Source organism: Salmo salar, chromosome ssa11 (genome assembly GCF_905237065.1).
Source record: "Salmo salar chromosome ssa11, Ssal_v3.1, whole genome shotgun sequence".
NCBI lineage: Eukaryota > Metazoa > Chordata > Actinopteri > Salmoniformes > Salmonidae > Salmo > Salmo salar.
Genome location: NC_059452.1, coordinates 5,643,547 through 5,660,599, shown reverse-complemented (window position 1 = coordinate 5,660,599; position 17,053 = coordinate 5,643,547). Strand labels below are relative to the sequence as shown.

The 17,053-nt window shown below is 40.1% G+C and overlaps 1 protein-coding gene across 1 annotated transcript in view; it reads right to left on the bottom strand.

Annotated features, from left to right (window-relative positions):
- LOC106561902 (protein kinase C-binding protein NELL1) overlaps window positions 1-17,053 on the bottom strand; it is a 502,584-nt gene that overhangs the window by 347,246 nt on the left and 138,285 nt on the right. The window contains exon 4 of the mRNA XM_014126233.1: window positions 5,564-5,734. Coding sequence (XP_013981708.1) covers window positions 5,564-5,734 — 171 coding nt within the window. The remainder of the gene's footprint in view (window positions 1-5,563; window positions 5,735-17,053) is intronic.

Sequence of the window (17,053 nt, the reverse complement as noted above, 5' to 3'; positions counted from 1 at the left end):
AGTCTTGAGCTTCAGAGATTTTTGCAGTTCGTTCCAGTCATTGGCAGCAGAGAACTGGAAGGAAAGATGACCAAAGGAGGAATTGGCTTTGGGGGTGACCAGTGAGATATACGTGCTGGAGCGTGTGCTACGAGTGTGTGCTGCTATGGTGACCAGTGAGCTGAGATAAGGCGGGGCTTTACCTAGCAGAGACTTGTAGATAACCTGTAGCCAGTGGGTTTGGCGACGAGTATGAAGCGAGGGCCAACCAACGAGAGCGTACAGGTCACTATGGTGGGTAGTGTATGGGGCTCTGCCCATTTCTTGTTGTTAATGTAGGTTTATCAATCCCATTTTTTTCTGATGTTGTTCAGATGTTTTGGAAGCCATCTGATGTGTTTACAGCACTAGCCATATATCCACTTATAGCTTTCAAAATAAAAAAATAAAAACATATTTTTTTTCATTCTAGGTATTGGCTATATTTGTGTGTGCTTGATCTTGTGTTTTCTGAACTATGTAACTCATATCTATCTGCTGATAATTTCCTTCTAATATCCCAGATGTCTTCTTTACAAATATACCACGTTTTTGCGTGTCAGAATCATGTAATTACACATGACTAGCAATTACTTTTGGTTATGTCTATTTAGGGGTGAATCTACATTTTGCCATTACATTTAAGAGATTCATTTCACATACTCAAACCTCAATCGTCTGGATATAGCTGCTGGTGTACTTCAATCTTAAAGCTAGAGATGTTGTCCTACCAACCCATTAGTTAAGACTCTTTATGTCATGCGTATAAAGGCTTTGTTAATGCTTTCTGAATGCTACATAATCACCACTGTAAGTAAAGTGATACCAAACTCAAAAAAAGCATGAAGTATCTATTCAGCATCACAATTGAGAAAACTATGATTCATAGATCAGATATACATGGATTAATAATGTAGAGACATCTGTGTTGCTAGCCAAGCAAATCAAATCAAACTTTTTTTGTCATATGCGCCGAATACAACAAGTGTAGACCTTACCATGAAATGCTTACTTACAAGCCCTTAACCAACAGTGCAGTTCAAGAAGAGTTAAGAAAATATTTACCAAATAAACTAAAGTAAAAGATAATAAAAAGTAACACAAGAAAATAACAATAACAACGCTATATACAGGGGGTACCGGTACCGAGTCAATGCACGGGGGTACAGGTTAGTCGAGGTAATTTGTACATGTAGGTAGGGGTGAAGTGACTATGCATAGATAATAAACAGCGAGTAGCAGCAGTGTACAAAACAAATGGAGGTGGGGGGGTCAATGTAAATAGTCCAGTGGCCATTGTTCAGCAGTCTTATGGCTTGGGGGTAGAAGCTGTTAAGGGCCTTTTGGTCCTAGACTTGGCGCTCCGTTACCGTTTGCCGTTTTGTAGCAGAGAAAACAGTTTGACTTGGGTGACTGGAGTCTCTGACCATTTTTTGGGCCTTCCTCTGACACCGCCCATTATATTGGTTCTGGATGGCAGGAAGCTTGGCCCCAGTGATGTACTGGGCCGTACGCACTACCCTCTGTAGCGCCTTACGGTCAGATGCCGAGCAGTCGCCATTCCAGGCGGTTATGCCACCGGTCAGGATGCTCTCGATGGTGTAGCTGTAGAACTTTTTGAGGATCTGGGGACCCAATCAGCTACACTGATTGAAGTTGATTTAACAAGTGACATCAATAAGGGATCATAGCTTTCACCTCGATTCACCTGGTCAGTCTATGTCATGGAAAGAGCAGGTTTTCTTCATGTTTTGTATACTTAGTGTACACACACGTACAGATGGATGTTGTGTTGTAGATATATGGTAGTAGAGCAGTGGCTAGAAGGCACAGACTTAATGAGTTGTGAAATATGTTGTGTAATGTAATGTAATATAACTGCCTTAATTTTGCTGGACCCCAGGAAGAGTACCTGCTGCCTTGGCAGCAGCTAATAGGGATCCATAATAAATACAAATTACAAAAAAATGTCCCAACCCAAGTTTTGACAACTGAATGAGAACTTGCCTTCCCTCCCATTTGATCAATGCCAAATGCATGTGATTGACAACTAAGAGATATGGTAACTGTGGATAACAGTCGTACAAATTCAGCACAGCTGGCTAGCAAAGTGATTCACATTTCTTGGTAGCTAATCAAATGACACCTGCATCTCTAGCTGTAGCCACTGAAAAACATCCTCCCGGCAGTTAGCTAGCTAACGTTAGGCTCTGTGTTTTTAGTTAGCTAAATAAATATCTACAAAAATAGATAAGCTACCCTATTAGCCACGTTATGACTGGCATTGGTGCGTTTTTGTCCAACATATTGAGTAATTGAAACTGAAATGAAGGGCTGGAGGCAGCACACAGTATACCAGGCCAGCTGTGCTTTACAACCTGATATGTGTTGGACTACCAAGAAATGTATTGGTGAATTAGCTATATTAATCATGTGTTGAATTGCATCCCTTTATTCTGTCAACAATACCTTATTCTACATCATGGAATTGTGAGTCAAATAGAACCTATTTTTAAAAGCCTTTATAAAGTTGGATTTGTAGCATAAACTGGGAATTCAATATTTTGTACTGATATTATGATTTACTGTTTGTTTCTGTCACGGATTCCCCCGGTACTGCTGCTCATTCTGTTCACCAGCTCCGGAGGTCTACTCACCGGCCTTCTAGGCGTCACCGAACTGGATCATTACCACCAACCCCGGACTATCTTGTCTATTTACGCACACCTGGTTCCCATTCCCCCTGATTAGTATGTGTATATATGTGCCCTATGATTCCCATTGTCCTTGTTGATTATTATTATTGATCAGAAATACAGTGTAGACATTTTTAATGTTGTAAATGACTATTGTAGCTGGATTTTTTATGAAATATCTATATAGGTGTGCAGAGGCCCATTATCAGCAACTATCACTCCTGTGTTCCAATGGCACGTTGTTAGCTAATCCAAGTTTATAATTTTAAAAGGCTAATTGATCATTAGAAAACCCTTTTGCAAGTATGTTAGCACAGCTGAAAACTGTGGTTGTGATTAAAGAAGCAATACAACTGGCCTTCTTTAGTCTAGTTGAGTATCTGGAGAATCAGCATCAACTGGCAGCTTCATTAAATACTACCCGCAAAACATCAGTCTCAACTTCAACAGTGAACAAACGACTCCGGGATGCTGGCCTTTGAGACTGTAATCGAAGCATATTGAAGTTAGAAGCAATAGCCTACAACTATTTTAGCACCGTTTCGCTTTGCTCTGAGACAAGCATGGGGACTGGTCTTGATAAATTCTTATTTACAAGGAAAGCCCACTCCTTCCTCCTCATTGGGGAATTGAAGCCCAGTCTCCCGCGTGCCCGCACGACATGGGGATTCTTTAGCTACATAGCCCAGCACTGTAGCCTACTCCCGACCGTCACGATGTACAAGAAACCCAGAGGGTTATTCGTTTTTTCTTGGAATAGAAACACCATAATATTAATCAAATTAATTAAGCAAAATTTCTTATAATCAGACCCATATACTATGTTCTTACAAAAAAAGGTTTTAAATTTGCTAGTACAGGCACTATTGAAGGCTATCAAAAGCTTCTCAAAGATGCCCTCTGGTGGTCATACTAGCACATATCTAGCATTAATGGTACCAGTGGTTGGCACGTTACAAAATTCTGTGGCACCACGCAAGCTGTGCTGCAGTACGCTGCAACTTTTAAAGGATGAACCACTGTGGTCATACAGCAATCCGTAAAGCCAGCAACTTGCACTGTAAAAAATACATGTAATTTTACAGATTTTTTTTCTTCATAATAATAAACAAATTATTGTACAATTACAGTAATAATATCTAATTGTTTGTTTACCCTGTAAAATAATGGTTTATTTCAACACATTATGGCATTTTCTAAAGGGAAATTATTCTAATTTTACATATGCAAAAGTACTTTTATGTGGATATGAGAGACTTTTACTGTAAAACTGTAATATACAATAATTTAGTTATTTTATTTACAGTTAACTTATTGTATAGAAATACACAAAAATACAGTAATTTCTGATTAAAATAGGTGTTTTAAGATGTAAATCAACTTGACAATTTCGTAAAAATACACCCTAAATCAGGGATCATCAATTAGATTCAGCCACGTGCCGATTTTTTTTCTTGAGCGGATGGTCGGGGGCCAGAACATAATTAAGCAATAAGGCCCAAGGGGGCGTGGTACATGGCAAATACACCACAGCTAAGGGATGTTCTTATGCATGATACAACACGGAATGCCTGGATACAGCCATTAGCCGGGGTATATTGACCATGTACCAGAAAACCCAGAGGTTACTTATTGCTGTTAAAACTGGTTACCAACATAATTAGAACAGTAAAAATAAATGTTTTGGCATACCTGTGGTATACGGTCTGATATGCCACGGCTGTTAGCCAAGCAACATTCAGGCTCAAAGCACCCAGTTTTTAATTACAAATTATTTGTAGACTGCAAATTGACAGCAAAAAGCCCAAACTGATATAATGTTTGACTAAAACACAATCATTTCAAACCTCTCTATTATGTGTGGGAATACTTGGGAAAATAAGTTGTACATTAAAATCCCTTGGAGCTTATTTCCTGGTGTTTTTACAGTATGTTATGTCCAATAAAGAAAGAAAGAAAGAAACACTTGGGAGGGTAAATTGGCCGAATTCATAGTCATTCTGTTTCATCTGTTCTGTTGCATTGTTATCACATGCTAAAGTTGAACACTGACAGTTTTGTAGCTTTAATGAGACTTATGAGACTCTGTGTGTGTGTGTGTGTGTGTGTGTGTGTGTGTGTGTGTGTGTGTGTGTGTGTGTGTGTGTTTCTGTGTGAATGTGCATTTGTGTGTATAAGTATGTGCATGTGTAGATATGTGACACAAATACAGATGCCTAGAGTCTACAGCTTGCCTGTCTTATCCCATACTGTCTGCAGCCTGTCACCAGAGTAACAATTGGTGTTATCAAATATTTACCTTGATGAGCACACAGAGCTTATCAGTTGTGTCACTTCTCGGGGACACTGGTGACACTCGCTGAATGCTCAAAGGGAACGTGGCAATGGGAGAAGGCTGGGAATATCACAGCCTCTCAACGTGTGTGTTGTGTGTGAGAGAGTGTGTTTGTGTGTGTGGTGGAAGCTGTGGTGCTGTGTATACGTGCGTGACTTACTACATGTGCACGAGTGTATTAGTGTACGTGTCTGTGCATCCACCTGTGAGTTACTACAGTGTTAGTTCACAGCAGTATCAAGGGTTTCACCTCGGATAATATCTTGATAGCTATGACGCCATTTTAGGCTAAAGGTGACATGAGTGTTGCCAGTTATAGAAACACCAACTTCACCTCTTTTGAGGTTCAAACTAATGCTTCCATTGCCTGACTTTCAGTCTGTATTACTGCTTGTACTTGTAGGTAGTATGGAATGTACTTGTAGCACTCATGGAGATGGCTAGATTGTATGCTACCCAATAGGTGTGTAAGCGTGCGTGCACGTACATGTGTTTATGCCTGTGTGTGTCTTACCTGTTGCAGTCGACATGCAGCAATAGGTGTGTAGCGCTGATGGAGAGGGCTATCTTGTGCCACTGGCCGTCGGCTAGTCGGTAGGGGAAGGACTCTGAGCGAGGCTTGCCTTTGTAGCTGTAGTGGTATCGGATCTCCTCCCTCAGGCCACTGCTTTCCAGCTCAAAGTAACTGCAGTGGAGGAGAGGGCAAAGGTTATAGGTAGAGTTCAGAGATCACTGAAGCGCTTAAAGCCCCTGAGCAATATGGAGAAGGATTTAGCTTGGGGCTATGAGGTGATGCAATGGGGGAATGTGGTGTGTTAATATTCAACATACATACATTCAACTGTATGCAATATATTTGTAAAGGCAACAATAATATATTTAACCTCTTGGCGTTCCCCTAGGATAGGGGGCGCTAAAGTGATTTTTGAAAAGAATTCGTGCCCATTTTAAACGGCCTCCTACTCAAACTCAGAAGCTAGGATATGCATATAATTAATACTTGTGGATAGAAAACACCCTAAACTTTCTAAAACTGTTTGAATGGTGTCTGTGAGTATAACAGAACTCATATGGCAGTCAAAACCCCGAGACAGATGGAAACAGGAAGTGGAATTCTGAATTGCGAACTCAACTTCATCACGTTGCCTATTAATCACACCGTGAGCTATGGTTCATTGAGCTTCATTGACTTCCTATTGCTTCCACTAGATGTCCCCAGTCTTCACAAATTGGTTTGAGCCTTCTACTGTTAAAACTGAATGAATGAGACGCTGTGGAACGTAGTCACACGGAGAGGGCCATCACCATTATGACGCCGGCGCCCCTGGTTACCCTCCCCTTTCGAAACGTTTTGAAACACAATGCAATCGTCCCCCTCGAATCTTATTGGCTCTCTTGTTGAAAAACGCCCTAAAGATTTATGTTATACAACGTATGACATGTTTGAACGAACCTAAATGGGGAAAAAATGCATTTTCTCAAAATGGCTGTCCCGTGGCCGACGGAAGTTTTGGAGCAGCCTTCAGACGTGCTAACAAGAACAAGCTCTTGGAACATAAAGGAGTCATTTTTTCGAACGAAAATACATTTGTTGTGGACCTGGGATTCCTGGAAGTGCTTTCTGATGAAGACAACCAAAGGTAAGGGATTATTGACAATAGTATACAAGACTAGATGTCATATGCGATTGTTCCAAGATGGCTAGCCTATTGCTATTGCTAGCCTATTGTTCTGAGTATCGCATCCCCTTTTATCGCAAAGTGTGATTACCCAGTAAAGTTATTTTTAAATCTGGCATTACAGGTGCTTTCAAGAGATATTCATCTATAAATCTTAGAATGACAATATTACATTTAAAAAAAAATTCGAATAGTAATTTAGTAAATTGTAGCTCTGTTTCATCGGATGCATTTGAGGGAAAATAGTTAGTCAACGTTACGCACCGATGTAAAATGCTGTTTTTATATATAAATATGAACTTTATCAAACAAAAGAATGCATGTATTGTGTAACATGATGTCCTAGGTGTGTCATCTGATGAAGATTGTCAAAGGTTAGTGCTGCATTTAGCTGTTTTTTGGTTATTTGTGATGCATGTGGTTGGTCGGAAAATGGCTATGTGGCTACTTTTACGATATACTCCTCTAACATAATCTAATGTTTTGCTTTTGCTGTAAAGCCTTTTTGAAATCTGACAACGTGGTTCGATTCAGGAGAGGTGTATCTATAAAACGATATAATTTGAGAAAAAAAAAAAGAAAAAAAAAAAGTATTACATTTTGTTATGTTAATGGCGATATGATTTTTCGCTGGATGTCCGTCCCAGGCCGCACAGGGTTAACCAAACCACACCATTACAGTCAGGGGTAATTGGCATCTTGGAGCTGTTTGTTATCATAATGCCATTATTAAAACATGTGAATAGTCTTTAACACAAAAAGCAAGAGAAAACCAAGCCAGATAATAACGCACACAGCAAAATAATAATAATAATAATCTAAAAGACATTCAAGGTTCGACTGACAAGAGAAGATGAAAAAAGAGAAAAGAACAGGAGAGAAGAGAAGAGAACCAAAGAAAACAGAAAAGTCTGAAGAGAACTGACGAGAATAGTCTGCTGCCTGTCTGAAGAATAAAATTAAGAGAAATTTAAAAAAGGACAGCAGGAGAGGTGCATAGGTAAAGCAGAAGAGAGAGTGAGCTCCCAGAGGAGAATGATGTGGGAGTGTGTCTCTAAAGCTGTCTGTCTCTAAACCTGTCCAGCATTGCACACACAGGGAGGAGCGGCACCATAAACCTTCAATTGGGCGTAATGACCCAGGCCCAGAAATCTCTTTATCCCCATACAGCCCCTGCCCTCCCCAAACTGTCACTCAGGCACTGATCAGCCACGCTAAATTAAGAGCCAGGCGGCCACAGCCAGCACCCAGGGAACCGTAGCCAGCCAGCCGTGACATTTCTGTTTCCTCAAAAACTGCTGCACACTGGCCCCTTGAAACAACCCCCAGCTTCGTGTTTCCAACCCCCAGACTCCACCACACATGCAAATGCACATATGTACGCACAAACACTACATACGCACATATACACACACACAGTGTCCCAACTCGCACACACACACATCAGCCCAGCCATGTCCCATCCATATTCATGCCCAGTAAGGGTACAACCAACCAGCTCTGTAAAATACCAAGTGAGGTTTCGTTCTGGGAAGCTGGATTTATCCCTTTCCCAATTATCAGTTCGTCAAAAAACTAAGAACAGCTTGTGATAACTCTACCAAACAGCACTGGCATGTGACACGCGGAAATATCATGTATATGGCCATGGTTTCAATGGGCTGTGGATCAAATGAAGGGAGATTAACGGAGTTGAAAACCCTTAGAGCATGTGTCTGCATCACAAATGGAACCTTATTCCCTATATAACACACAACTTTTTACCAAAGCCATGTGGGCTCTGGTCAAAAGGAAGTACACTTAATAGGAAAGACGGTGCCCTTTGGGTATACTGTTCCCACTGCAATGTTCAGGAGCTGTTCGAGAGAAACAGACAGACAAACAGCTACAGACAGACAGTTGACAGCTTCAAAAGCCTTCATTGCCTCTTATTAAATCACACCAGGTGCAACCATGTAAACTGTGACGTAACCCATGTCAGTGGACAACCAACCAACACCCACTCTTCAATGTTTAAGAGCCACCATTAAATCAACACATGTACTCTGTACACAGGCAACTGCCACCTCTAAGTGATCACCAACATTGTTGCTGGGCATTACAACGAACATTCGCTTGCATCCAAGTCTACCTGCATTTTCATTAGCGGCTGGAATCTTTTCATAAAGGGATTAATCAGAACCAGAACCTCCCTAATCCAGGTTTCTGTTGTCCCTTTACAATATGAACTGTTTGTAAATAGAGTATATTCATACACAAGGCCAGTGGGCTAAATTTGAGATGTGATGTCTTAATTACAGGATGTGATGTCTTAATAACCAGATTACAACCAACTGGTCCATTACAACCAGGTATAAACACATTTTTCGCTATCAAGACGTCTTGGGAAAGATATCGTCTTTTGGTTATCTGTTTGCTACACAGACGTTAGCAAAACTTACTACTTCTTAGGGATAGGCGTCCCGTCAACGGGACAATTGTAAATCATGTAGCGCCGTGTGTCATGATCAGAGATTTTAGAGAAACAACAAATGTCGGTGCATATAAGTGTCTTATATCGGTTGAAAGCTTAAATTATTGTTAATATAACTGCACTGTCCAATTTACAGTAGGTATTACTGCAAAAAATGCCATGCTATAGTTTGAGGAGAGCTCAAAACAATAAAACACTTTTTTTTCACCGCGACAGGTTTGATAACCAGTATACAACCTGACTATGATGTCATAAAATATGTTATCTCTGAAACCCAGAATGAAAATCTCGCGGCAGCTACTTGAGTAAATTCTGGGGGAGATGTACGAGAAAAAATACTAGAACGAGGAGAGGAAGCAGGGTGGTAATTGACCCTAGAGATCTTCTCAGGTCCTTTTTTAATATACTTCCATGTCGTCTTAATCAACAAACTATATCTTACCTAAAAACACTTTGTAAACGTACAATTTTTTGCAAGAACAGATTGTCGCATGAAATGTACGTCATGATTATCTGATTAGCTGATTCCAACTAACTTTCTTCAACTCACCCTACTTTTAAGATGTCGAAAAGCTGTTGCGTAATATTTTGTTTGAACAATAGCAGGAGAAAAGAACACAAAATTAAGTTGTATCAACTGCCCAACGACCAGGTTGACCGTAATCGTTGGTAGTGGAAAGACATAGGAAGAGAGATCATGATACAGAAATCAGTGAAGCATCTAGTAAAGAAAGCAGAAAGAGGACCAAGCTAGGAGGCAAGAGTAATGATGTGTTGGAGTGGAAAGTGGTGATAGTGTTTGATGAGACCACGGTCCTTCACTTACACCCTATCCGGCTAAATAATGCCATAGAGAAAGAGGTAGGTGAAGTGAAATTAGCTTGGTTCATTGGACATGGTAGACTGTTAATATTGTGTGGTAGCCAGGCTCAGCAAGAAAAGATTCTGAAAATGTAAAGCTTATTGGGAAAATGATTAAAAGCCATGTCCCTGGTGCTTATGCTAGATTGAGGGGAGTCATCACTGGGGTCCCAATATCTATGTCCACAGATGATATTAAAGAAAATCTGAAGGGAGGCAGAGTGATTGAGACCAAAAGGTTGATCAGTAGGAAAGAGGGTCAAAGAAGTGAAAGAGTATCAGTGATGATGTGGATTGAGAAATTCTTGCCTGGAAAAGTACAGATAAGATTCCTTAGTTTCAATGTTAGAGAACTTGTCCCATATGCACTGCGGTGATTTAAATGCTAAATAATGGGAAATGTAGCTGCTCAGTGTATAGGAAAGAAAAGATGTGCCAAGGGTGGAGGGGCACATGATTATGGTGAATGTGAAGGTTAAGAGCTGTAATTGTGGGGTAGAACACAGTGCAGCATTTGGTGGATGCCAGGTACAGAGAGAGGCTAGAGAGGCTCAGAGATATAGGATCACTCATGATGTTTCATATGCAGAGGACGGAAAACAGATTGGTAGAACTACAGTGAGGACTGATGGCGCTTACATGGATGTACCTGTCGTAAGTGGGTGCCGGGTATGGTGTTTCTGATGGTCCTGGCATGGTTTCGAGGCCCGTTCAGAAATCTTGTGCTCATGAATGTGTGGCTTCAAAGGACGCTTTTATTTGTAAGGTTATCAATACGACTTGGGTTGTGGAAAGCAGAAATGACAGGTTGAAGGTTGTTGTGGAGACGTCAAAAGAGATATTGGGGGTAACAGATGTTAATGTTGAAATGGTTGTTAACATGCTGAACAATCCTAAGGGTGGAGTGTTTCAGCATGATATACTGTATATAAAGTTGAATGGGGTTGGGGAGGGTTTTTTTGGGTGGGAGGGTGTGGTAGAATTTAGGGATTTATTTGGTTTGAAATTTTTTTTCATGGTAGTACAAAATTGGCCAGATCATGATTGATCTACATTCTAGCACAGTAGGTGGTGGCATGCACTTTAACCTGTTGGGGATAGGGGGCAGTATTTGCACGGCCGGATAAAAAACGTACCCGAATTAATCTGGTTACTACTCCTGCCCAGTAACTAGAATATGCATATAATTGTTTGATTTGGATAGAAAACACCCTAAAGTTTCTAAAACTGTTTGAATGGTGTCTGTGAGTATAACAGAACTCATTTGGCAGGCCAAAACCTGAGAAGATTCCAAACAAGAAGTGCCCTCTCTGACCATTCCTTGGGCTTCTTGGCTCTGTTTATTGAAAACGTAGGATTTTTGCTGTAACGTGACACTTCCTACGGCTCCCATAGGCTCTCAGAACCCGGGAAAAAGCTGAATGATGTAATTCCAGCCCCTGGCTGAAAAACATTAGCGCCTTTGGTAAGTGGTCTATCAGAGGACCATCAGACTGAGGCGCGTGCACGGGGCGACCTCATGTTTTATTTTCTCTCTCTTTGAGCTAAAACACAGATTCCCGGTCGGAATATTATCGCTTTTTTACCCTTCTTTACCCTTTCGGATAGTGTCTTGAACGCACGAACAAAACGCCGCTATTTGGATATACCTATGGATTATTTTGAACCAAACCAACATTTGTTATTGAAGTTGAAGTCCTGGGAGTGCATTCTGACAAAGAACAGCAAAGGTAATAACATTTTTCTTATAGTAAATCTGACTTTGGTGAGGGCTAAACTTGGTGGGTGTCTAAATAGCTAGCCCTGTGATGCCGGGCTATCTACTTAGAATATTGCAAAATGTGCTTTCACCGAAAAGCTATTTTAAAATCGGACATAGCGAGTGCATAGAGGAGTTCTGTATCTATAATTCTTAAAATAATTGTTATGTTTTTTGTGAACGTTTATCGTGAGTAATTTAGTAAATTCACCGGAAGTTTGCGGGGGGTATGCTAGTTCTGAACGTCACATGCTAATGTAAAAAGCTGGTTTTTGATATAAATATGAACTTGATTGAACAAAACATGCATGTATTGTATAACATAATGTCCTAAGATTGTCATCTGATGAAGATCATCAAAGGTTAGTGCTGCATTTAGCTGTGGTTTGGGTTTATGTGACATTATATGCTAGCTTGAAAAATGGGTGTCTGATTATTTCTGGCTGGGTACTCTGCTGACATAATCTAATGTTTTGCTTTCGTTGTAAAGCCTTTTTGAAATCGGACAGTGTGGTTAGATTAACGAGAGTCTTGTCTTTAAAATGGTGTAAAATAGTCATATGTTTGAGAAATTGAAGTAATAGCATTTCTAAGGTATTTGAATAACGCGCCACGGGATTCCACTGGCTGTTACGTAGGTGGGACGAAATCGTCCCACTGGCCCTAGAGAAGTTAACCATTTATTTGCGGACTGCCATGATATTATAGAAGAAAAGAAGAAGAAGAAGTGCCAGGTGAGACGAACCACATGGTTTCAAGCTATATTACGCCGCGATGATGATGGAAAGCTGTGAGCTCCGATTACTCGATACATGTTCTAAGTGGTTCATCACTGGTAAGTCACCAACACTTGTTTGTATCTAACTAGCTATGTGTATTGAATAAAGACTGCTATAGTTAGCTTGTAGTAAGGACCAGTGAGCAGTATCCATCCAAATAACAGCTATAACATTATTCTGAATTTGTATATTTATGCAAACCTGGAGATTCCATCAAATAGGTGTAGATATCGCCATAGCGCTACTTTGGGCCAATTGGTAGGGTTGTCTCCCAAGCTGGTCTCCGGCAAGTTGAAAGGATATAGAAAAGACAAAAATAATCAACTTTGCTAAATACCTAGACAATTCAAGGGCTGGCAAATACTGGAAGTAGTTGTGTGCAGGGGCGAAAATCTGATATCAACTTTGGAGGGGACAATTACATGACATTTTCTCAAGAGCAATTCCTGAGGGGGACACCAAAAGTAGTGCTGTAACACATAGCCTACATTGTAATATGGTAAATGTATATTGAGGAACCAAAGAAATAAGGTGTTTGCCGTACTCCTAACTACCGGTACCCAAAACTACACAACTAATCACAACAGCAATACCATTGCCTTTAACAAATCTTAGTTCAGTCACCAGTTTAAGTTGAGAGTGGGGGTATCCATGGCATTTTCCAATTATGTTCCTATTTTACAAGTAAAAAAAATTGAGAACCTTTCATAATGTTGCCAAACAAAGACTCAACAAACTTACCTGTGACTCCCTGTCTCTGCCAGTCTGTCCCTGCATATCTGTCCCCAACTCTGCTGTCTGTGTGCCATCTGTTGCCTGCTCTGCCTAATGACATCATTGTGAAACATTTCCATTAGAATTTCATTTCTTTCTTATGAACATTTTATCAACTAGTCTTTGAGATATTAGGCTACTAGGGTTCTTACTTTGCGTTTTGGTGTACTGAAAAATACTCTGATGTCTGTCTTTTATTTTTCTGCCATTTTTCTACCTGGCTGGCTGGCTACACATACACACAGTGTGTAGGTTAATTACAGTAGGAGATGGGCTTCTATCATCTTATCTTTTATCATTCTATTCGGGCTTCGATCTAAAAGGTAGCTAGCAAATGTGAAACGGATTAAAATGACAAGAGTTGACAGCTGTATGAGTTCACCATTTACACAACATATGCTGCAACCTTTTGTAATTTTAATAGTTTGTTTCATATTGGCTGGCTTCCAACAATAGCTGAATTTGCAAAGCTAGCGAGCACCGATTCCGTTTCAGTGGTGTTTGCTATAATCTTTGCTACCCGGGTTAAATAAAGGTGAAATAAAATAAAGAAATAAAAGTTCCCTTGTGACAATTTAGCTTTTGCAACGAGACCATTAAATATATTTAAGACAATGGTAGAAGAGAGTGTAGTTCTGTTCAGTTTGGACTTCAGTTTATCGCTAACCTTATCACATGGACTTTGAAGCACTAATTTACATCATCTGCATGCTTTTCTTGGAATAAATTGACGATAGCAAAGATTCCATCTTTGACGAGGCCACATAAATGGAATAGGTACTAGCTAGCTTAATAGTTAATATTTGCGCGCTAGCTCTGCATATTCAGCTAGTGTGTGTGCGCGATTGACTGGATTAACCTCACGTCAGTTACGTTCATTGAGTGCCTTTCAGACAGTGGATAGACCCCTCTGTTACCTTGCCAACTAATTAACTGGCAGTGGATCAAACCATTGTGAGGCAAAGGGTGGGGGGGGTCGCAATCTTTTGTGGACACGCAATCTTAATCAGCACAATTGCTATCATTGCGTATTATTAATATTATTTAAATTACATAGTTATGTTTCAGTGATATATTGGGGGGGACAAATCATATTTTTCCCAGGATGGGGGGGTCATGTCCCCCCCGTCCCCCCCGGGATTTCCGCCCTGGTTGTGTGACATTTCTAAGACTAGCAAATTACTGTATATCGAGATTAACTTCTCTCGCTATCTAGCCAGCTAACGTCAGCTAACCGGTGGAAAAAGCTAGGGGTAAACAAACAGTGCAATTGTAAAATGCAACAGCTTTACAAGGTTTACTGTTAGTGTTAACAGGTTGGGTAACAAATTAGAGTGGCAGAATAAGTATCATGCAAACAATTTGTTGTTGTGACATCAAGTATGTTAATGGGTGGCAGGGTAGCCTAGTGGTTAGAGCGTTGGACTAGTAATCGAAAGGTTCCAAGTTCGAATCCCCGAGCTGTCGTTCTGCCCCTGAACAAGGCCGTCATTGAAAATAAGAATTTCTTCTTAATTGACCTGCCTAGTTAAATAAAGGTAAAAAGGTTAAAACATTTTTTTTTTAAATAACTACACGTGAGGCAACTGAAAATCTTTGTTGAAACAAAACGAAAGTGTCAGTAGTTTGCTTAGAATGATACCAACGTTCTGTTAATTACATTGGAGTACCCTACGGCTGTACCCTACTCGGGGGCGTGGTCACATTAAGCCACGCCTCACCTTGTGTATCTATAGGAATACTGATGGAATTTCTCTATGCCGAAAACAGCTGTCAAATATTTTTTATTTATTTTGGCATAGCCCCTCTGTATGTGACAGTGCTCGACTCCCAAATGCTATAGCAAGGAGGCCTACAAACCTGACTCAGTTACACCAGCTCTGTTAGGAGGAATGGGCCAAAATTCAACCAACTTATTGTGGGAAGCTTGTGGATGGCTACCCAAAATGTTTGACCCAAGATAAACCCAAGTTTGACCCAAGATAAACAATTTAAAGGCAATGCTACCAAATACTAATTGAGTGTATGTAAACTTCTGACCCACTGGGAATGTAATGAAAGAAATAAAAGCTGAAATAAATCATTCTCTCTACTATTATTCTGACATTTCACATTCATAAAATAAAGTGGTGATCCTAACTGATCTAAAACAGAGAATTGTTACTCGGATTAAATGTCAGGAATTGTGAAAAACTGAGTTTAAATGTATTTGGCTAAGGTGTATGTAAACTTCCAACTTCAACTGTATTCTCAGTTTACCATTTGGTTTCTATACAATCACAAGGCTGCTTATCCAGTCTGTGCTTTTCTCCACAGGTATAATAATCCTTCTGCTGAGAGGGCTGCTTTGCTCTTCTTTCAATGGTTTCATCATTATTTCAACAATTATTCATCATTCATAAACTCTAGACAGTCCATTTTCTTGTTTCGTGGATTTCTCAGTTTAATCTATCATTTGCCCAGTGGCTGTAGTGTGCTCTTGTTGAACATCACTAGGACTTGGTTTATTTTCTCAACTGGTTCAGTAGATGTATTGGGATTACATTTCAGATGTCTCCACAATCTAACTGACATCTCACTATTTCTGAATAGGTCTCTTGTCTGTACTCTCCTTTGCTGTGATTACAATCTCTGCAGTAACACTCTCATCTGTCTCAGTCAGGTTATGCACTGATTTTACTTTCCCTTGCTTTGACATGCACTTTGCAGCAAAATGATTGTCCATCCCACACTTTTTACACTGCTTTCCAAAAAGCTTATTTGTATTCCTCTCGTGTTTTCCCACATAATTTGCCTGAGATTGCATATTTTTCATTTTTTTTCTTAGCTCTATATTTCATTGAATGTACTTCCTCAACTGTATTACTGTCACGGACCCCCCGGTACACCAGCTCTAAAGGTCTACATCACCGGCCTTCTAGGCATCACTGAACTGGATTCATTACCACCAACCCTGAACTGTCTTGTCTCATTACACACACCTGGTTCCCATTCCCCCTGATTAGTATGTTATACAGTGGCAAGAAAAAGTATGCGAACCCTTTGGAATTACCTGGATTTATACGTACATTTTACATAAAATTTGATCTGATCTTCATCTGTCACAACAATAGACAAAACACTGTGCTTAAAGTAATAACACACAAATGATTGTATTTTTCTTGTCTATATTGAATACATCATTTAAACATTCACAGTTTAAGTTGGAAAAGGAGGTGAACCCCTAGGCTAATGACTTCTCCAAAAGTGAATTGGAGTCAGGAGTCAACTAACCTGGAGTCGAATCAATGAGACGAGATTGGAGATTTTGGTTATAGTTGCCCTGCCCCATAAAAAACAGTCACAAAATTTGAGTTTGTTATTCACAAGATCCATTGCCTGATGTGAACCATGCCTGGAACAAAAGAGATCTCAGAAGACCTAAGATTAAGAATTGTTGCCTTGCATAAAGCTGGAAAGGGTTACAAAAGTATCTCTAAAAGTCAGTCCACGGTAAGCCAAATTGTCTATCAATGGAGAAATTTCAGCACTGTTGCTACTCTCCCTAGTAGTGGCCATCCTGCAAAGATGACTGCAAGAGCACAGCGCAGAATGCTCAATGAGGTTAAGAAGAATCATAGAGTGTCAGCTGAAGAAATACAGAAATCTCTGGAAGATGCTATCATCTCTGTTGACGAGT